Raw genomic sequence first — 23,967 nt, 5'->3', positions numbered from 1 at the left:
TTCCACACCTCAGCCTTGTCATCGCTCTATCAGTGTTGATAAATGGAGAAATAGATCAAACTATCAAATTACGTTCTGTAAAAATTGTCAAAAAGTAAATGCCGATAGTTTTGTTAAATACTATGTTCTTTAAATCATGTTACGAAAGATAAAAATCCCGGTATGAATAAAACATACATTCCTGGAACTCTTGAAAAGTCGATGTAACCTCTAACTCCAGCATTAAGATTTTACAATTCAGTTTTTATAAAGCAACGTGTGTACTTTTCTTTCTTGACATTAAGACACTAATGAAGTAAAAATAATCGATCAGATTGAAGGTGCTTTAGTAACAGACCCAAGATTCCAATTATCATGAAGGTGTTAGTTCAAACAAAGAAAGTATTAAAATCTATGTATTAGTGATAAACAATGGAAAACTATTTATAATTGTCCATTTCTAATTTCTAAAGACAGTAAAATACAGTGGTTTTAATACCAAATAAATCATTATATTTTAACTACTAATTGTCTAATGTACAAAATAGGTATAACAGATACAAATAAATGCATGTACTTTTTGTAAAGAAGAGGAAGAATTCAGTGAAACTTTTATTTTTGGACAAAGTAATAAAATTGAACTCTCGGTACTATTTGATATTATGCGAATACTGATAAAACAATACATTTATAAGGCTCGTTGTCAAAATGCCTGTCCATAGATCTATTAAATGTCTCCTAAGTATTTTCAGTTTTTACTTTAAAATTCTGAAATACAATGCTTATGACAGTACAAATATCAATCGCCTTTATACTTTCTGGCAGAAATGATATCTGATACTTTTATTTAATGACTTCCTTTTCATAAGTTCCTTTTGTTTACTATATACTCTCTTATAGTAGATGTATGTAAAGTTAAAATCTTCCCTCCCTACCTTTTTCTTTTTCCCGTATCCTTCCTTTTTGCCCTGATATCATAGAGCAACAAGGACTTAATTTATAAGTAATTGAAGTTGTGCACAAGAGAACATCTTGTGTTTTCTGTAACTTAACATTATACGTGTATAACTCTATGCATATATGCATATTATCCTAGTTATTGTTGTCTCCTAAATGATATTTTTTCTTTTTCTTAATAAGTTGTTATAAAATTTAGGGTTTTTAAAAAAGTCTGGTCAAATTTTAAGTCTTATTGCTTGCTGATTGTTTACTCGCCTTTCAATAAAAAAAATTCAATAATACATATCTGATCATCTTAGTGAGTGGGCTTTGTTCAGATAATTTTATACCTTATAAAAATTTGATAACAATAAAATAACATGTCCCATTATAAGGCGTAGTGTATGTGACCGCTAATCGAAATCAATAATTGCAATAATAAATAGGACTACAACGACGATGATGATGATTAGAACGCAACGATGATGAAGACAATGATGGAAATATTTATGATTATCAACGAGGATACTAAATCATTTTTCATTTTTCTGTATTTTGATAATTGTCGTGAACATGACAAATTGGTGACAGCTGATTTGCATTCTGTATACGTGCATTGCAAAAGATCTCCATTTGTAAAGTTAGTGGGATGTATATTTTCCAAGCGACAAAGTTACTAAATAAGTAGCAGTTAATAAATATGCATGATTGTCGTCAAGGTGAAACTAAAAGTGTGTGAAACAGTTTCATAAATGATTTATCTACAAAATGAGTGATACACACAGCAACATATTGATTCATCGGGAAAAATTGGTAACATTTCAATTTTTAAATCTTACAAAAAATATTGAACAATGAAACTAAAACACCCAAATTAACCAGTCTAAACGTTGAAAGTGGATTTAAATTGAAAATTAGCTAAAATTGTTTCTCATCCTCTTTAAAGGTAAATTCAGAATAAATCATGACAACCGAAGATTACGCAACATATCATCATAAAGCTGGAAGTCTGTCGTGAGAACCCGATTTTTTTTTCGATTTTTTTCCACACAATTTTTTTTCAAAAAAAAAATTTAATACATCGGGAGGGCAATTTTCAGAGAGGCGAGCGTGGATTAGAATCTAATCCACGCTCGCCTCTCTGAAAATTGCCCTCCCGAGGTATTTAATTTTCAGAGAGGCGAGCGTGGATTAGAATCTAAAAATATTTAATTTTATGGGGCCTGACACAAGCAAGCTAGCTCTGTATCAAATTTTATTTCGTAATCATTTTCAATAATACAACACATGACAGAGACAGGAATTAAGCATTCTTTTTTTTACAATGACCTTGACCTTGCCAAAAAAAACCCTTCTTTCAAGTTAATGACACACCTTCAGGTCATAAGAAATCTTTGTTTGAAGAAAAAAAAGTAAAATGTTTCTCCATAAAAAGAAATAAAACGGACACATTTTTTTACTTTCCTGTCGTTGACCTGTCCAAACGACCTTGGTCAAGCTTAAGGTAATGACATACCCTCGGGTCTTAAGCAAAATTTTCGTGAAGTAAGAACTTTCGATGTTTCTCCATAATAAAGATATCGACCGTACACGAGTTTTGTACTTTTTCTGCCAGTGACCTTGTCCGAATGATCTTGGATTATTTGCACAGACAGACGGACGGACGGAAGGACGGACGGACAAAGTGATTCCTATCTTCGTTTGCGGGGTATAAAAATTAAAATCAACTTCAGATATATTTTTGGATTTCTCAGAAAGTAAGCTACATAAACTTCTTCGTGCAATGCGACAAACAAAAATTCTTTATGTATTATTAGTCATGTGTAGGTGTTAACAAACACTCTCCCCCATCTCCTAATTCTCTTAAACCAACACAAATTCTGTATGCAATGCAAAATTAATGTTATAGAAAGTTACCGAACAATTTCGTGTGAGAAAAAAAACAGAAACAAGCTTAAGCGCACATGCCTAAAATAGTCATTTAAATATTCAGTATACCATTGATCACAAGCAAAATACATAAAAAAATTGTTGCAGGAAAGTTTTCAATTGTCTGTTCGCGAATAAAAGATGACGCATGACATATCGGTACTTGGTTAACAGATTATTAAATAAACGGTGCGGTAAATGTCTTAAGTTTTTATCTAAAATAATAATTATATCAGTAGAAATCCATGTAAAAAATTTCATTCAAAAATCTAGGGCAGAAAAAATTAGACCCGGCCTCGTTAATTCTATTTCTATACAAACAAAATTATTAATGGAAAAGTTGTCTGAATAAAAATAACAACCATTAATTAAGAAAATAACCGATTAATTCCTATTTGTGTTTGACTTTTATTTGATAGTTATTACCGACAAGTTTATTTCGAGAATGGAAAAACCCCCATTATTTTTAGAAATGTTTATATATTTTTAATTTGGGACGAAACATTATGTTTAGAAATGTTTATATAATCTAATGAAATACCGGTATGTACAACTGTACAGAAATAGAACAGATACATCTGAAATAGGAGTAATATATCATTATGCCATGTAATTAAATTATTGAAATATAATGAAAGGTCAATAACATATAATAAAATGTTTATTTCGACAATATTAGCTATTGATGTGAAATTTTACTTTGTACCGTTCACTTTGCAAAATTAAATCGTTTGTTAAAATGTTTTTGTTTTAAATATAAATTATTTTATGATTTTGGTTTCTTTTTGTTTGTTGCTTTTTTAAAATTTTTGTTTAATTTTTTTTTCGCAGTTTTGTTTGCGATCTTTTCTAGCGATTGTCCATTTTTTAATCACATATTACCAGTAATGTAGTACGGCGGCGTGGAAGGGCCAGATGAAAAAATAAAAAATTCTTATTTGTTCGGACAAATAAGTTATTTGTTCGGACGAATTACGATATGTTCGGACAAATAAGTTATTTGTTCGGACGAATTAGGATTTGTTCGGACGAATTAGGATTTGTTCGGACGAATTAGGATTTGTTCGGACAAATTACATATTTGCTGGGACAAATAAGTTATTTGTTCGGACAAATAAGTTATTTGTTCGGACGAATTACGATTTGTTCGGACGAATTAGGATGTGTTCGAACGAATTACGATTTGTTCGGACGAATAAGTTATTTGTTCGGACGAATTACGATTTGTTCGGACGAATTAGATATTTGTTCGGACGAATTAGGATTTGTTCGGACGAATTAGGATTTGTTCGGACAAATAAGTTATTTGTTCGGACGATTTAGGATTTGTTCGGACGAATTAGATATTTGTTCGGACAAATAACTTATTTGTTCGGACGAATTAGGATTTGTTCGGACGAATAAGTTAATAATAGTGGTACATGTATGAGAGAGAGAGAGAGAGAGAGAGAGAGAGAGAGAGAGAGAGAGAGAGAGAGAGAGAGAGAGAGAGAGAAAGAGAGAGAGAGAGATATGTCATAATAATGGTTACATAAATGTGAAAAGTCTAATCAGTTTACATGATCATGCGCGGATCCAGAAAAATTTACCGGGGTAGTGGTGGTGGTCGGGGGGGGGGGGGTCTGATAGATAGTTTTGTTTGCGGGGTGGGGGTGCAAGGCCCCCTGACCACCCCGGCTCTATATCCGCGTATAGATGTATGCCAACTGTAGGCAGCGCAGGTTTTTTCTTTGCTAAGTATAAGTTTTATTTCGCGCAATGCCAGAAGAAATGATTCCTATAGTCATAATTATATGATTCCGCAAGTGGATTTCGATTGTCGATGTTTATATTGAAAATATAGTCATTCTCCTGTTTACTTGGGACACTGGACGTACGAAATTATCTTTCGCCTTAACTTTATACATATACATGTATACGATCAAAGTTAACTGATATACTTCGTGGAATTGTAATAATCGCACAATTACTTAAGTGACTTATAAAACATACTAGTTTTTACTTATACCTTTTAATATAAAGACTACATGTATATTTAGACTACATGTATCTGCTCTGGTAATGATGTAGATGAAAGGGGGGGGGGTGTCAAGCCACCCCTTTCCTTCAAATGATAAATTGCTAATAATATAGACATAGGTGTTACATGTATACTATCTGACATGTATGCAATATCTGACATATTGTGCTGTCAAGCTCAATTTTCAAACTCTATCTATCTAAAGGATTGGAGTTATATTATCATGGTGCCATGGGTTTTCGATAGTCTAAAACTAATGTTAACCTTAAGGTTGTCTTATTAGTCAACTTTGAATCTATTTCATTTTTTTAAATCAGACATAGCATCAAAAATCGTCGATACAAAATCAAAGTTAGTCGTCATCATATGCAGTTTTTATATATAAATAACCTGGATGCCGCATTCGACCGATGAAAATAGGCGTCAGATGTTTACGATAGTAGGATTCATAAACAATATTTTTCAATAATAGTTAAGAAAAATGAGATACAACCTTTTGAAAATATTGTATAAAATTGTCAATTGTTTTGTAAGCTTTTATTTCACCTTAAATCGTCCAGTTATTTTAATTTTCCCCATAACTTGATTCAATCAGTTATGATTATTCAATCAGTTATGATTATTGATAATGTTTTTATTTGCGCTCCTAAGATTCCAAACATAGGAAAACTTTACAAAGCCATATGATAATTTTAACATGCAAATACGTCATCAGAGGTCTATTTGACGGACAATAAGTATTTTTATCATTAAATTCTATTTTTATTACTTTTTTGCATTATAGTTAGGATGTTGGGATATTTTGCTGACTTTATATTATAAAGTATAAGTAAAAATTAGTTTGTTTTATAAGTCACTTAAGTAACTGTGCGATTATTACAATTCCACGAAGTATATCAGTTAACTTTGATCGTATACATGTATATGTATAAAGTTAAGGCGAAAGATAATTTCGTATGTCCAGTGTCCCAAGTAAACAAAAGAATGACTACATTTTCAATATAAACATCGACAATCGAAATCCACCTGCGGAATCATATAATTATGACTATTGGAATCATTTCTTCTGGCATTGCGCGAAATAAAACTTATACTTAGCAAAGAAAAAACCTGCGCTGCCTACAGTTGGCATACATCTATACGCGGATGTAGAGCCGGGGTGGTCGGGGGGCCTTGCACCCCCACCCCGCAAACAAAACTATCTATCAGACCCCCCCCCCCCCCACCACCACCACCCCGCATCATCATGTAAACTGATTAGACTTTTCACATTTATGTATCCATGATTATGACATCTCTCTCTCTCTCTCTCTCTCTCTCTCTCTCTCTCTCTCTCTCTCTCTCTCTCTCTCTCATACATGTACCTTTATTAATAACTAATTCGTCCGAACAAATCCTAATTCGTCCGAACAAATCCTAATTCGTCCGAACAAATTAGTTATTTGTCCGAACAAATAGCTAATTCGTCCGAACAAATCTTAATTCGTCCGAACAAATAATTTATTTGTCCGAACGAATCCTAATTCGTCCGAGCAAATCCTAATTCGTCCGAACAAATAACTTATTCGTCCGAACAAATAGCTAATTCGTCCGAACGAATAAGATTAATTTTTTTCCTCATCTGGCCCTTTCACACCGCCGTAATGTAGAAAGTTATACCGAAAAAATGTCAATTTTATTATTTTTTTTGGAAAAGTAATTTCCATGATGTTAAATTAAAAGAGACATTCTTAAGTTATTGATATATTATGGAAGGTGTTTATCTGTGCACTTTCACTCACTGACCAATGCTATTCTAGTGGTTAATTGTTAAGAACATGTGCTAAATTTTATACTCGTAAGTTGGAGTTCTCTGTCTACTCTTTTATTTGCTTATGCAGTAGGTTGGCGAATATCAGGGATTCAAAATATAAAGGGACAGTGTAGAGCAATCTTATACTTTAGGCCGTAAGGTTAAGGGTGCATAGCTAGGACAGTTTATCAAAAAGTTTTCGTCCGACCAACCACGACCCAGAGTCATGACGTCGCAATAAGACACAGCTGACTTCTTTTATTGGTCCACGAAACGTGATATTATCAAGAGACTCCCTTTTTTGTATTTGGAACTCTTCATTATTGCCTTTTTACAGGAAAAGAGCGTAATTTGATTGATCTTCGGGAGTGCAACATCGATCGATCTATGGTATTTTTGTCAACCCATGGACTGCGATGTCATTAGCCTCTGAGCACTATTATTTTAAAACACTTTTTAAAATCCATAAATAATAACTTGCACTCAGAAAGTAGTCAGTTCAACCTTTTTCTTACATTGGCTGTGATCTTTACTTTCATCTAATAACTTGCACAAGGCAAGTAGTCAGTTCAACCTTTTTTTTTCATTGCCTTCATCTGTACAGAATGTATATAAATATACAGAAAGACTCACTTTTTTGGTCATTTATGGAGAAAAACATAATTACGAAATTATAATACTTTTCTCTATTACAGATGAATTATTCTGTTTTAAAGTTACATGATTAACTAAACGACAGCACCTATAACATTCTTATAAAAATTGCCTTAACCAATAATATCATGTGCTTTTAAATAAGATGTCAAAAAATGGACATATTTAGATAGGTTTATCAGGTTTACTATAGTTTTAATTCTTTGTTACAGAAGACGTATTTCTTTTACAGTATTACAATATTACAAAAGAGAATAAAACAGACAAAAACTGAACGGATAGTCCCTATGAATTCGTGTCATATGCATATTAACATAAAACAATATAATAACAACTATTTTAGATTGCATGGAAAATGACAAATATATTAAAAGATTATAGTAATGGTGGTAATATTAAAAATAAATGATAAAGATAACAAAAGACAGCAATATACGCAACATTATATGTTCAAACCATTCTGAGCGCAATGGCTTTATATAAATGAATTGTCCTTAACTACACAGTTCTTTCAAACTGTTTACACTAAATAACTGTAATAATTTTTATATGAATGATTTACACCAATTATAATACTTTTCCTGAACTTTTAACGTAATGTCATATACATTGGGTTACACGTATAAAATGATCTTTATCTTCAATATTACATTTAATAACTGTAATAATTTGTAGAAGGACGATTCACACCAATAATACCTTTTCAAGAACTTTTTACCTAAAGTCATATACATGTACATTGGCATACACGTATAAAACGACCTTCGTCTTCAATTTCTGTAGTGCATGTTTGTCTCTTGATACATTTCTTATGTCTGACTTTTTCAGAAAAGGACAACCTCATTTTGGACACACATTTTTCTACAACTTCATTGTTCTAAATGATACTGTAAGCACAAAATATCAACTAAATGCTTGTAAATATAACATTTGTATAGTTTGCCTTACAAGGTTCGTATAAAGTGAGCGTTAAGTCTGTACGGTATGACTTGCAGACAAATACGACTGTTTAAATCGCTTTAATTGTTCCACATGTAGCCAAGTCCCAAATAATGTAATTGTTTCTTTAAAAAAAAATGGCCAGCTCTGTTAATATTACCTATCAATTTCACAATTCTAGAACAAACACGATTGCAGTAAATTAAACCAGAACTTATCATTCAATCAATACGAATAAGATAAAAAAAAAAGTAGAAACATTGCCCTAAGTATAGCATAATATTCCATGTATTTTCTAATTGTAAAAAGTTGTATATGAAGTTTTTTCCTTAAAAAATGTGATTTTTAAAGATTTCATTGAATTAAGTTCTCGTGTCCTCTGTACCAATATTTCAAATCAAGGCGAGAGAACCAAAACCAATTATCTTTAATTTATCTATTCATTAGCATGAATATTTTCATGGAGGCTGGATAATAATGTCGTGATCATGTATGTATACAAAACTTTGACACCATGATTGATCATTCATTAACATGGAACTTCTTGATTGACTCTGCTAAATACCTGCCCATGTTACACACTGAAGTCATATATAACAACATAAATCTCACGAAATTATATCAGTCGTACGCATGGCATCTTGAACGAATTAGCTGCTGGGACTCAATATTGTAAGGTAAGTTTACGATGAGGTTTTATGGAAGATTTGTATTGTTTACACAATTAATGTTGTTGGCTTCTTTTCATATAAGAAAGCATTTACATATTCATCAAATCTTCACTTTTCGTGTTTGAAAAAACTTTTTTAAAAAGTTGCCACCATATCTTTGATATTCAATAGTAAGTTCCTTAAGCATATCTCTTTGGAAGAGTGTGCGATGAAAAATATATCTTTTAAAAACTATAGTCAAAATAACATCAGTAAAATTAAAAAAAAAAAAAAAAAGAAGAAAAAACGTGTCGGGTTTCTTTAAAATGTCTATTAATTTTTTTTACATGAAAAAATAAGTCCATTTCTACTCATATGCTGAACTAGGATGGGAGAGGTCGAGGGGGGGGGGGTCCTTCTGGAAAATTTAGATCTATTAAAGTACCTCGACACTACGTCACAAGGTGGCAATTTAAATGTTTTGTTTAATTGTTTGTATCAATATAATTGGTTGAATATCGTCATATGTATTGCAATGTTCAAAATATCTGACTTGTGAACAGCAGGTCATGAGTTCGAATCCGCCGTGGGCTATTGTTCACATTTACTGAATTAAATGTGTGAAAATATAGTTTTTTTAAATCCAAAATTGCTAATTTTTCGTCCATTTGAAATATATGCTTTTATCCGTCATGCTATCAACCATTACCATGCAATTTTCCGCTGATTTGAGAAACTGTTTCAAGGTGAAGGGGGTCACCTTAAATTCACACAGTAAATTAACCGAAAATAGACCTCGGACATTTCACCCTATGGAAAAATGTTCTGGATCTGTGCATGCTATTGACCGACATTTGAGTTATCTTATTAATATTGAAAATACAAAGGACGATAGTTATATTGAGTCCGATTTCTTTTTGGAGATAAATCATAATATGTGGTTTCCAGACCATTATTTTATGTCAATAATAAGCAGTTTAAAAACAAATGAATCGCAATTGTTTCATATAGTTATTAAACAAATTAACATAGCCTGTAGTTGATGTAAGATTTATGACCAGTATTTGAATTAAATCCTCCCTAAATTTACAAAAGACAACTTTTATTGTCGCCTTTTAATTGATTACTTTCTTTTTTTATATACAGAAGACACTTTTCAAATGACAAGACATTGATTAGTGAAACGTCATTTATTTCACAGGAGTTTTTGTTCATATAAATAACAGAAATCTTGTTTTTAAACGCCCATCAAAAATAAAGTTGACAACAAGAGTAATCATTATCAAGTCTGTATAGAAGTTCTAAAGTACATATACATTGTTGTTTAGAAAAGAGTTGCCAGACTTATACTCACCGATTTTATATAACAGGATTGTTATACTATGACAATTATGTAATAAATGTAAAAAAGAGTTAACTATAAAATGTAACAATATGGATTGAACACAAGTGCCTTAGGGCATTCGGTTGTGAACAAATTAACCATCAAATCCACGCCATATTTTTAAAGATTATTTTTTTTTAGCAATAAACTATTATTAAGTAAAGAAATATCTCATTATTTTTACTTTCAAAATATTTTTCTATATCTTTATAAAAAATATTTTATACACCCCCCCCCCTTATTTATATGGTCTGAAAAGGCCAGGACCATCAATCCCTCGTAAAGGTGTATAGTCATTAGTTGAGTTGGATAACATTTTTTGTTTAATATGTTTGTTAAGGTACACCAAATTTTGATATCAGTCACAGAGGCCAAGCCCGTTTTAACATTAATTTCAATGTAATCATAAATAAAGAAAGGGGTAGAACTCTGACCAAGATAAAAAAAAACCTACCAGCTCGCTTCAAAGGCCTTAAAAATCAATTAATTTTTATAACATTTGCAATATGCATGACGTTTTCACAAAAGTGATGTCTGAGATGACATACAATCAAGATGGGTCTTAAAATAGCGGAGATATATGTCATTATTCTCTTGAAGTCGCCAGTTTATTTTTACTCGGACATTTACCGGTCCAGGGCTCCCGATGGGTTTTTGCCTATGACAAGAACAGTATCTCGACAAATATTCGCACTAATCTTTTAAATTCTCAGATCAAACGCACGCTACTTACATCCTCAAACTCCGATAAAATTCCTTAAATACTCTCCAAACTGAACTTTTGTTCTGCAACCACATCAACTTCTGACAAGGCCGGCCATTGTGATAGCTAATGCTAAACTCAATTTTATTGGTTAATATTCCTGATGGTCCATTCAGAATCAATCTTTCTCAAAGACGTCAAAATGGCTGGCCCTGTCAGAGGTCAATGTGGTGGCAGAATAAAAGTTCAGCTGGGTGGTTTTTTTTATCTTGGTCAGAGTTCGACCCCTTTCTTTATTTATGGTTACATTGAAATTAATGTTATAACGGACTTGGCCCCTGTGATATAAGTTGTCGAGTTTTATGCGAGAAACAGTGCTCAAAGTTTGCTCTTATGTAACCCACGCTCGTATTTTTGTTAGCATGGGTCAAATATTTACTGATAAAAATTATGTGTTTGCTAGTTCGCTTTACTAACAAAATACTTTCATTGACAAGTGATTTTAACCTTCAATTTTATGATAATCCCAATTACTCATTCTAATCGATTTTCAAATGACCTTGACATTGCAAAATTGCATTGAACTTGCTGACTGACCTTCATTAGTTATATACAATCCATTCATTTTTTTTTATTCTCATCTCAGTGAATATAAAAATATTTTAAGGACTCAAAATATTAGTAACACAGAATACTAACTGACCAAGCTTCTTATCTGTAGCACACTGGTCTGCAAAAAGACTACCGTATATACTCGCCTATAAGTATTGTTCGCCTATAAGTCGGTTGCCATTTTTCAGGTTCATTTACAAGATTTTGCCATTGACCCTCTTATAAGTCGGGTAATTTTTTCTGGATAATCAGTCTACAGATTGTCGATCAAATAAGCACATTTTATCAAGCATTACTATATTCTAGCTAAAAAATATTGGTGTTTGACCCCTCTGTTGTCATTTGTAGATGCAATGCATTTTAAGTGTTGGTGTTAAGACATCTATCCTGGATTAATAACTTTCGATTTTGAACGCCATTTTTTTTTTGATACACTAATGAAAACTTGTCAAAGCTTTAAAAATATTTTAAATACTATTGAAAATAAAATGATAGTGATTTTGATCCCCTACTGACTGATTAAGATGGTATAGCCCCTTTTAAAAGTGGTGTGTTAGCTTGTGTTGTTTTAGGTGACATGCCACCTACAGCCACCAATATAGCTATTATCACCTCATGCAGGTGTAATTAATTATGGTAATGTGACCCATTACAAAAGTGCATATTTATGTGCACAAAAAGTGTGCTGTTTCGCGATTCATTTCTCCGTTTATTACAAAATATTACTAGACGTGCGTTCGATTTAACATCTTCTTTTTCTTCATCAGCAACAAATACACTTACAAGTCATGCATAAACCGTGTTGGACCGAATTGTCTTGGCATCCAAAATGGCAGTATAAATAGGGGAAATATTAAATGCTCTCTATTTAATAAGGCTCTAGAGTGCGAATAAGAATGGTTTTTGGGGAATGTTTTGACGTGATATTATGAGAAAGCAGCTTGAATATATAGAGAAATAAATCGTGAAATAGTACACGTTTTGTGCCCAAAAAATAAACACTTTTTTAATTCGGTGGCGCTATAATCTTCAGTCTTCTATCGAATTTAATATGCCAGACAAGCTACATGTCTTCAGCTAAAATTGACTCCAAGCTGATGAATATGGGGTATGAATATTTAAAGGAGTCGTTAAAATCCAAGAAATATCTTTTGTGTTTATAAAATAAAAGTTGTAGGTGAATTTTTGATAACGTTGAAGACCTACTATAACAATAAAAGGGAATAAAAACTTATGAAGAAAAGATTAATATGCCAAAATGTCTACAATATTGTATTTAAAAAATTCTTAAAAGTTGTTAACTTTTAACAGGTTACATTTAAAAAAAAAATACATGTGTTCACAAAGAAATTCGATATTAAAACTCTCAGATGAAACTGTTTACCTCATCTTTCAAATACTGCCTATGAAGTCAGAAACCTAAAAATCATTACTTATTGGTTGGAAATTAATGAGCTAATCATTTCATTGAAAATCGTTAGATTTATTGCTTATAACATGGTGTAAAACAAAAACATATCATAAATTAATGTGAAATAAAGCTGCCATTTAAATAGATATCAATCATCGAGCAATTATATTCTAATTATACATTCTCATTACTCAAAGTATGCCAAGAAAAATTGAAACTCATCCTAATCAATTGTCGTAAATTACTCGTGCATATTACAGCATCAGGAAAAGGCAGTAGATCAAAAGCCTACTTATAATAATGAGGTGATGATAAGCAATGATGTTTAATTTCATAACATTCAGGAGAATAATATAATCAAAGATATACAAGTATTCCTTTCGTAGTTTTAAATCCAAAGGATGTATTTCTTTTTATGTTTGAAAACAGAGACTATCACAAGAAGGCATAATTCAAGAAATATGCATAGGGTTATTTTTATTGTATCTCCATTCAATGACAAGTAGCCATAATATCCATATATGTTATAAAGCACGTTAGCGTTGATATATAAAATTTGAAAGCAAATTCCATTGATTAATCTTTATGTTCAAATTCGAAATGAAAAAAGAATATTTAAAACTTAAAGATTTTTACAAGATGATATCAACACGTAGGATGACCAATATTATAATCTATTGTTAAATTTCACTTTATTCATATAACAGAAAAGCATTTTCAAATAAGTTCCATGAAATTAATTTCCTGATTTCAGAAAACTGGGTTTATGATGCCAGAAAAGGCAATGATTAATATCAAAATATCTTCTTTGCAATGCAGAAAGTGGCTACGAAAATATTATATGATATATTGATCTTTTTTTTTTAAAGCAATAATTTGTTTAAAAAATTATAAATATGACTAATATATGTAGTTTTACGCTGTACCCCTCACGCACCTGTCTTTGTTAGTAATCAACTCGTTTTCATTTTTTTAGATTATGTTTGCCTTTGTGGTTTTTCTGGCAGCAGTTGCCTCCCTTAATGCTGCCCCCAAACACATAGGAGAGACAGATCTTACAGCGCAGCCACTCTCAAACAACATCACAGCACACGATAAGCGCGATGAGGGATCGTATCTATCTGCGTTGGAAAAAGCAAGTGAAAAAGAGGCTTCAGTACTCGCAAAATATAAACAAACCATCGTTCTTTTTGCTAAAATTGCCAAACATTTGCCAGTGGAGAAGAGGGAAAACATAACAAATACATTACGATATATATTTTTAAAATTGAAAAAATTCGAAGATAAGTCTTCCGCCGCAGACGATGGTGATTTGAAAAAGAGCTTTGAGGGCAAGAAACTGAAAGAATTGAATATCAACAAATCAAAATCCATTGGTAACAGCACATATTTAGAGTCCAGACACCATGTAGACCATAGTGCATTGAACAACAATACTGATAATTATCTGATCGATGTACTTTCAAGCAAACATTTAGACGCAAAAGCGAAACATTTCTTAAAGGATTTACTACTAGCAAAGAAAACACACTCACAAATCAGATTGCCCCAAATACATCCTTTAATGTTTGAATTTGACAACGAAGGAGTAAAACGAGAAAAAATTAAGAAAGATGAGGATGAAAGTGAGGAAGAATATGATAACGACAATGACAAACAACGTGAGGTGAAAATAGATTCAGCTGGCAGGACTGATTCAAATGAGGATCCAATCTCTAACTTCGCACAATTTCCAAACAGAATCCTTTTTGATGATGAAGACGTAACTCCTCTACAGACAAATCAAAATATTCTATCAGTGTCGCAAGTTGCACCAGCAAGTTGGAATCAATTTCAACCTGAAAACATAATGCATAGGAACATAAATCCCGAGATTGGTTTCAATGATCTCCTAGCAAGCTCTACGCAAATGGATGAAAATATAAACCTTTACAACGAGTTGACAGATATTTTTGGTTTCCCGGAGAAAGAAATTGAGGCTGTTGAAAAAAAGCAAGAGAGAAGAGGCGATCTCACAAAAAACACTTTTTCAAATCATGCAATGCTTTCAAACGCCGTTGAGAAATTTTCTGATGATAATAAAAACAAGGATGACAGCAAAGAGCTTAATGAAAAGTATGTTTCTGAGCAGTTTGTACATTCAAACTCTATTCAGAAAGCTATGGAAAATGCAATTCAGTTCGAAGATAATCATGCCAGGAATCTCAAACGCTCACAAAACGTTAATCCGTCGTCAGATACAGGGTCAGACCGTAACTTAGTACACCATCTAGCTAAATCAGAAATACCAGATACCTTCCTGGCTAGTTCTTTGCAAAAAATTCACACATTGGACGCAGACGGCCATTTCAAAGAAATTCCGGATCCAGAAAAAGAAATAAAAGCGCTTGAAAATCTACTGAAACTAGCAGAAGGATTTTCTGGACCTAAAAATCAACATTCACAATCCTTCCAAGATCAAAACAATTTTTTTATACCACTGGATGAGGGGCAAATGTTTTTGCAATATTTGCAGGGTGGTGGTGATGATGCAATTAAAGATGATGAGCAAGAAAGTGAAAGTGAGGAAGAAAATGTATTACAAATAAATGTTGAAAATAGAAACGGGAATCGTCTCCTGCAAAGAAATTCTGCAAACGAAGGCGACAAAGAAATTTCACCACAATCGAGTTCAAAGAACTTAATTGCAGCGTTATTTCCAATGGAAAAACAGCCGGAGGTCAATGTTATTCAATTTTCAGGCAGTCAAAAAGAGCAGAAAGAAGAAAGTAGCGAAGAGATGTTTAAAGAAAAAGCAAGCATTTTCAGACCCGATGTTTTAGCTCAAAGCAAAATCTTTGAAACGGAAAGAAATGACGTGGAACTAAATACTGAAAACTCTAATGAAAGTGAGGAAGCAGGCACTACCATTGTTCTTTCAGGTAGACAACAGGGACATCACCAAGTAATTAGTGATGTACAAAACAAAAAAACCTCAAGTAATTCAGTAAGCAAAGAGCAGGATTCAAGTAAATCAGGAAGTAACGAGCAAGATTCTAGTAACTCGGGAAGCGACAAAGTAGGCTTAGGTAATTCGGAAAGCAACGAGCAGGATTCAAGCATTTCAGGAAGTAATGAACAGGACTCAAATATTTCAGGAATCTCCAAGCAGGATTCAAGTCATTCGACGAGCAATGAGCAGGACTCAAGTAATTCGGGAAGTAATGGGCAGGACTCGAGTAAATCAGAAAGCAATGAACAAGACTCTAGTAAATCAGACTCTAGTAAATCAGAAAGCAATGAACAAGACTCTAGTAAATCAGACTCTAGTAAATCAGAAAGCAATGAACAAGACTCTAGTAAATCAGACTCTAGTAAATCAGAAAGCAATGAACAAGACTCTAGTAAATCAGACTCTAGTAAATCAGAAAGCAATGAACAAGACTCTAGTAAATCAGAAAGCAGTGAACAAGACTCTAGTAAATCAGAAAGCAATGAGCAGGACTCGAGCAATTCAGGTAGCATCGAACAAGATTCAAGTGATGAAAGTCAAGAAAGTGAAGACAGCGAAAGTCAAGAGACACGACCTGTCGTCTTTCCTCCTATCAATCATTTGGATTATATTGGGGACCAACTGACTCGAATTGATGAATCTAAACGTGAACGTAAAATAAGAAAAGATGTGAAGCCAACCAATTTTATTGTTAGAGATCATAAACCTGATGTTTTACCACGACAACCCTTTCCACACAACGATATCCCAAAGGATGATTTAGTTTTCCCAAGAGTTCAGCCAAAGGACGACAAGCGTTACGTTCCGAATTTGCCTGAAGACAAAAGAATCTTGCTCGATATACCAGTTGATAATCCAGTTAGAGAGATTAATTCTGACTGGAACTTTGATGAAGTTGATGATGATCTAAATTTGGTTACGCCAATAGCGAATGACGACGATCTGTTTATTGCCATTCAAAATATTGAAAGGCGTCTTCCAAAAGACATGGAACGAAATAAAAGGCAGAACCTTTACAAAAAGAAGACAAATTATGATTATAATGGTATCATAAAGTTAACATCAAAATATTCCAATAGCAAGGGAATCAAACATAAAAGATATTCAACAAAATACAAGAAGATTTTACCATATACAGAAAATTTACATAGAAACGATGTAGGTTACATTGAACCAAAAATTTTCGACAGATTTTTAACATATTCTGATGATACTGACGAGTTCAGGGAAGGTCAGATATACAGGGACTCCTTTGGATACCAAGGCCCATATTCCATGTATAAAAAATCGACACACAGTGGTAACGGTTTGATTAAACTGACTCCAGAAGAACTACACGAGTTAAATGTAATATATAAGGACTCCTTAAGACACCAAAGTTTGGACTCATTGTATAGAAAATCAATGCACAGTGGCCACAGGTTACTGAAACTGACTGCAAAAGAACTACACGAGCTAAATAAAATATACATGGACTCCTTGGGATACCAGAGCTTGGATTCATTGTATAAAAAATCGACGCACAGTGGCAACTTGTTACTGAAACTGACTGCAAAAGAACTTGAAGAACTGAATCAGATATACAGAGCCACCAGGAAATACAGACCAGCCCCGTTTGCAAAATCTAGGAACCATCACTATTCAGTTCTTCGAAGTCCCCATCGCATACTGAACGAACAGATTCGGGGTAATGGAGACCGAAGCACTGATAGAATATCTTATGGTGGAAGAAGTTTGTTTGGAAGAAGGCTTTTGGAAAGAAGAATATTTAACGAAGAAATGACGAGACCCAGACACAGGGCATTCTCCAGACATGGATTTCACAGGCACCCCAGAGCAAATCGTTTATCGGAGAACAGGGCCTATTCCTATCCAGACATAAATACAAGAAGGCAACGGTGATGTCTCTAAAACTTCCTTTGCTTCATATTTAATTTCACATTGTATATCAATTAGTGTCAGACCTTATCTCATCTTCAACTCTTATTTATACAAATTTTTGAAATCCCTCACTTCATTGTGTTTTATTTTTGTTGCCATAAACGCCCTGTCAAGAACATGATGGCATTAAAGAGTTCAAATCTTCTCAAAAGAAATATATGGATTTGTTATATTTGTTCATGTAAGGGACATGGTCATGATTTTGGTCAAATTATATTTTTATGTTTTTTATTATTTACAATGCTTCAGAAATGCATTTCTAATGATCAAATAAAATTTGAGAGTCATTTGTAGAGTTATAAGCAAGATACAGGGCTCAAAATTCTTTGTCATGTAAACAAGGCTCATGTCCTGTTTTTGTTTTCATAGGTACAATATACCTGTAAAAACTCTTTTTCCAGCTTACTTGTCTATCTTTTTATTTATTTTAAGCACAGATAAACAGTTCCTAAGGTTTTACACATTCGTTTTCGGTTTTAAATTGAAATTTTTACTTCAACTTTCAAAATTTAAACAAACGCTTTGTTTACATAGCGAGGAATTTCAAGCTCTGTAACTCGCTTATAACTCAGCAAATGACACTCAAATTTCGGATGCCTATTAAAAATGCCTTTCTGAAGCATTTAAAATTGGAAAAATAATTTTTGATCAAAATCGTGAGCATGCCCTTTTAAAGAAATGAACTGTTTAAAATTTTCAGTCATTAAAAAGACGTGACTCAAGCTCCGTATTATTCAAAATACAAGAAATCCTCATGACAGTGTAATAATTTGTCTTCAGTTCAGTCATATGATAAAAAAAATTATAGCGAAGCCCCTGAGAAAACAAATACCATTGCTACGTAATATCCGATGTTTGAAATACAAGAATTCTACACAGATAATTTTTACCCTGACCTTGATCTTGGAAATTTGTTCAAGGTCAATGCACATCATTTACCCATGAATCCTCTTTGGGTTACACTCGAGCCAGAATAAGACTTTGTTTAACTTTTAGGCACCCGCAAAATGGAGCCCTAATACAAGTACACGTAGCTTATAAAACCCTACTACATGTACACGTGAAATATACACTCAACAAATAATTAATAATAAAATAAGAATATTGGTACATGAATTTACTTTATTGAATAGATCTTGATTTGCACTAAAGAAAGTTCACAAAGATAAAAAAGTATTATTTGATACTTTAGGTATACAACTTGATGTCATATTAGAGATAAAAACAGTATACCATTCTAAAGACTATCATACCTTCAAAAAAGATGTCCGAGATCTCGGCTTACATATTGTTTAAAAGATATTTCAGCTAAAAAAAGTTTCAGCATTAGTAGCGGATGTGTGACCGACCCACTGAACATTGCTAACTGAACTTTAGATATACATGTACTTTAAAGCTTGTCTTGTTCGAAATAGAAATCTTAGTATCTCACAAGTTGGTTATTAAAAGCATATCTTAAAAGTACATATTAAAGTTGTTTTTTTTTTAAATAAAAGATATCAGAGTGCTCTTTGCTGGTAAAATTTTAATTCTATATATTTGCCCCTAAATTGGTACACTGTGTAGGCATTTTAAAACAACCTTGAAACAAACATCAGTAAGTCAGATTATGAAAGATTGCTGATATTATTTGCACCAATTTAGTTAACTGAAATATATCAAGACCCACATGACATTGTAATATAAAATAATAATTAATATACTTTAAAGAAAATCTTTCAATTAAACATACCGATATATGAATATATAATGTCCAAAAACATATCTGTTGGAAGAAAATTAAAACTGACTGTTTTTAGTTTTCATATTAAAAAAGTCCAAATGTACATGTAGCATTTAAAAAAAGAAGATTTTTATAAAAACCAAATCGTGAATGTTAGAAAAAAAATGAAAATATAAATACTTTGATAAAAGAATATTGCCATGTTTTTAATCAAACAGTTGGCATACATTAAATTATTAAATCGCGTGCTTCAAACGCTAAAAAAAATTTGTAGTTTCTGAATACTAAGCATTTTAAAAAGACAAAATGTCATGCTAAATTTAATAGATACAATTGACATATCTTTTCACAGATGAATGTGTCTCTTGGACAAATAAAATTCAAAGTAGTTAATACTAGTAACCTAGACAACAATATAAAACAAATCTACTCTTTGTAACTACACTACTTTTGATTAAATCCTATTCCAAAGGAACAGTCCATAGAGCCATTATTTCCTTAAATCCACAAGTTGTAAATACAGATTTTGGAGCATGTATGTTAAGGAAATCAACCAAAATAGTAGAATTTGGCTAAGAAGAAAATGCACCAAAAAATGTACTTACAAAATGTATAGCTTGCAAGATGTGACATATTTGAACAATGGTCTAAGAAATCAAAATAATATAATGGTACATGTTCGTAATTAGCTTTCCATTTGAATTAAATCTAAGGTTTAAATATAAAAATTTGGTGATGATGTTTACACACAAATCATTAAAGACACTTCAATAGCTGGTGTTAATACAAATATTTTTTTGTACTCTCCAAAACTGAACTAAAATAAACTTCAGATACTTCATCTGAAATAATTTCAGCACATTGCATGTTTTCATTAAAATCATAATTATCCATTTGTCACATCTTCTTTAGCATTAAATAATAATTTAGCTTGCATTTTTTAACAAGATGGAATTATAAATAAAATTAACAAGGTAAAGTAACAAAGTCATCAAAAACATGAACTTACTTTAAAGAAAATCTAAACTTTTTTCTTTTCTACTTGAAATGATGGGTTGAAAAGAAATTAAAGAAAACAAAATAAAATGGGAGACCATAACAATTAGGAAATATATTTCTTATAACGGCAAAGGAATATGTTCACCTTTTCAAAAACATAATTTCTAAGATTCATGTGTTTTTTCTTGGTTTCCTTTAATTTATAATCTTCCGATGCTTCTCGAAATTACTCTCCCATGTGTATAGGTATATTATGACCTTGTTATGTCATACATTACGATTATGCACAATTATTGGTTTAAAAAGACTGTAAAACATATAAAAGGAAAGGAAACATATATAAAAGAAAAAGGTTAAAAAGATTCAACTACATGTATGCCCTAGTTGTAAGGATATAATTAAATAAATGTTTAAGAAAAATACTATACAACATTAGCTCAAATTTAAGTGTGAACATTACTCTTTCATTTTATTTCTGCACATTAATTATTTCTCAAAAAGTTTGAGTCTGTGTTAATTATCAGTAGGCACACTTAGAACATTTTAAAGATATTATTACACATTTAGAAAAAAAAATCCAAATACCTATGAAGCAGATTGTCATTCAAAACTAGCTGAATTCTCATTTAAAATTGACAGAATACGATTTTTCAATAATTTCAAGTTTTAACTTTAAACTTGATAAGGGGAATATTTAAATCAAGACAGTAAAACATTAAACTAATGGAAATAAATCACACATACATGATTACAGTTCAGCTTCAATATTAATATATATTGGATAGCAACTTCAAAACATATGCCCTCTTCCAGCACCAAATAATTACACTGTATTGAAGAATTTTAAGTAATTAACTTGGTTTTATGTTTAAATCAGAACCATTTGCAATCTTTTTAATAAATGTCAATATTACAAAAAAAATTAGTTTCCAAGAACCATCTATCTCTATTTTCCATCACTAAATTAACAATTCATGTACATGAAGTTTGATTACACTAGTTTGCATTAATAATTATAAGTAATACATGTATTTGACTGATATGCAGAACATGATTATTGGTGTTTTTCAAGAACACCCCCAAATTTTTCATAGTTTAGGCTAAATATCAACATTAATTACTGTTGCATGAAATGCTTTGAATTTGCAAGGCAAATGCCGTAAGTATTCACTAAAATCTAGAATGTAAGACACCCCCTTCCTGTTCTACTTCCCAAAGCCCTCTCAAAGACAATAACAGATGGGAAAATCCTAATAAAAACATGGTAAATATCAATTTTATGTAAATCAATATCTTAAATTAGTTTCTCTCATTTTATCTCCAGCAGACACGTTATCAATGACACTGACACACACACATACACATAATCTTTAATTGACATTGAGTCAATGAATTTTTTGGAGACATTTTTGCCATGTGTACGGATTCTCACACTCACATTCCATTATCAACAACTGATAATAATCAATATTACATTTCCCTCCCCATCCCACACACACACAGATAAGTAAGCAAGAGTGCATTTTTATACAACTAAAATTCATACAAACTGGTAGCACATGTTCAAACTTTTATCACACAAATAATCAGCTGGTTTGCACCATCTCATTCAGAAAGAAAGTAACAATTATGGAGGAAAAAAAGAGGATGTATCATCAACTCAATAGTTACTCAATAGTTAAAAGTTGGATTTCAATTTTTTTTTCTCATTGAAATAAGGAAAAATAAAATTCATTGAAGAAAAAAAAACAACTACAGCAAAACTTGTTTATATCAAATTTCAAGGGACCTAGCTGTAAATTTGTTATATCCATGTTCGTTATATACAAGTTTTGCTGTATACCCTAAACAGAGCATTGAAAATTATTTAAATATAATGGTGAAAAAATTCTAGTCAATCACTTTTTTAGTCTTCTGTAAAAATACAAATGTTACCCAGACACATTCCTCCATTTAAAAAAAAAATTGTTTAAAATTGAGGTTTACGATAATGGATAAAATATGTCATGTGGAATTCTTTGAAATGTTCTTGCACTAAAACAAAGTATTTCCCATTCACGACTATCACAACTGTTATTACAACAGAATGATATGACACACAGTATACAATAATAACACATTGGCACATATTTAAACAAAATAGTTTGTCTTTTATATCAGACACAACTTGGGCCATTTATGTGGACACTTACTACAGTTTTCTTTTACCCTCTCTTGGTATTCATTAAAATTGTTGAATTGTTCTCTAAGGGTACAAATAGCTAAGCTTTTACCTTTTAAGTCTTTACCTTTTTTTTTTTAAATCTTTTTTTTTTATAAAAAGGGGATTTATAAATCATTTAGTACACAAAATTTGTGACTATATAAACAGTCCTTGTTGATACTGTCTGTTACATGTAAAAATTGAAGTTTGCAGACTTATTCATAACTCTCTCACAAATATCAAAAAATATTGTTTTGCTCTGTAAATACTGGCATTTCTATAATCTCCTTCCTTTTCTTTTAAAACATTCTTGAAGTTTAAAAAATATCTCATATAATATAATACTAGAACAAGACCCAACAAATGTCTAAGTGTTTTCGATTACAATCTCATTTCTATCATAGTTTGGAAGAAAACAAGGCTCCACAAGCAGGCCATATTAAAACATTCAAAATAAACTGTGAAAAATTTAAAACATACAGCTGCTAAACAATATTAAAACGGACAATTTTCCAAAGTCTAAGAGGAGACAACTCTATGCTCAGGAGGAAACTCTCCTTGTTTGAGTCAGTTGCACCATAAAATCACATTGCACAGCTTCCATTTGGTCCATACATAAGAGGACCAAAATCATAAAGAACTTGCAGATATCATCTTTTATCAATCTTCTCACATTTTGCAGAATGTTTCATTCTATCAACTTGCCTGATGACATCGTCCTTGAAAAGCTGCCAAGTTCCATTTGCTGAAGAATACAGCCTCAAATGAATTTGATTCCACAGAGTCATGTTTATATTTTTCCTTCATAAGGTATCATGCAGTTGTTATTCAATGTCTGAAGTAATGTAACAACATGGTGAAAAATTCAAATTTACATTGATATACAATAATCATAGTGGATGTGCAGATTATGAACTAATATTTACAAAGGTATATACAAAGATTCATATTATACTTATTGCACAAAAAATAAAACATCTACAAATATAAGAGATCATTGAAAAAGTACACAATATCATAGCAAATGTGTGCACCAAATTAAAAACCCCACCTCAAGTTACATATTTCATGCCCTATGCCCTCAAAATCTGTAGGTG

The 23,967-nt window shown here is 31.8% G+C and overlaps 1 protein-coding gene across 1 annotated transcript; it reads left to right on the top strand.

The window, feature by feature from the left end:
* The first annotated feature begins 8,748 nt into the window (after positions 1–8,748).
* On the top strand, positions 8,749–18,070 carry LOC105346915 (uncharacterized). The gene is made up of 2 exons (XM_011455696.4): positions 8,749–8,929; positions 13,989–18,070. Exon 2 carries the CDS (start codon positions 13,992–13,994, stop codon positions 17,904–17,906), a length of 3,915 nt encoding a protein of 1,304 aa, XP_011453998.3. The 5' UTR covers positions 8,749–8,929; positions 13,989–13,991; the 3' UTR covers positions 17,907–18,070.
* Positions 18,071–23,967: the final 5,897 nt, after the last annotated feature.

This window comes from Magallana gigas, chromosome 6 (genome assembly GCF_963853765.1).
Source record: "Magallana gigas chromosome 6, xbMagGiga1.1, whole genome shotgun sequence".
In the NCBI taxonomy this organism is placed as follows: Eukaryota; Metazoa; Mollusca; class Bivalvia; order Ostreida; family Ostreidae; genus Magallana; species Magallana gigas.
The sequence above is the reverse complement of the archived record's forward strand: the minus strand, read 5'-3'. Positions and strand labels throughout refer to the sequence as shown.

Bases quoted from the DNA above. Each gene is read 5' to 3' on its own strand.
- LOC105346915 (XM_011455696.4), top strand. From the start codon at position 13,992: ATGTTTGCCTTTGTGGTTTTTCTGGCAGCAGTTGCCTCCCTTAATGCT.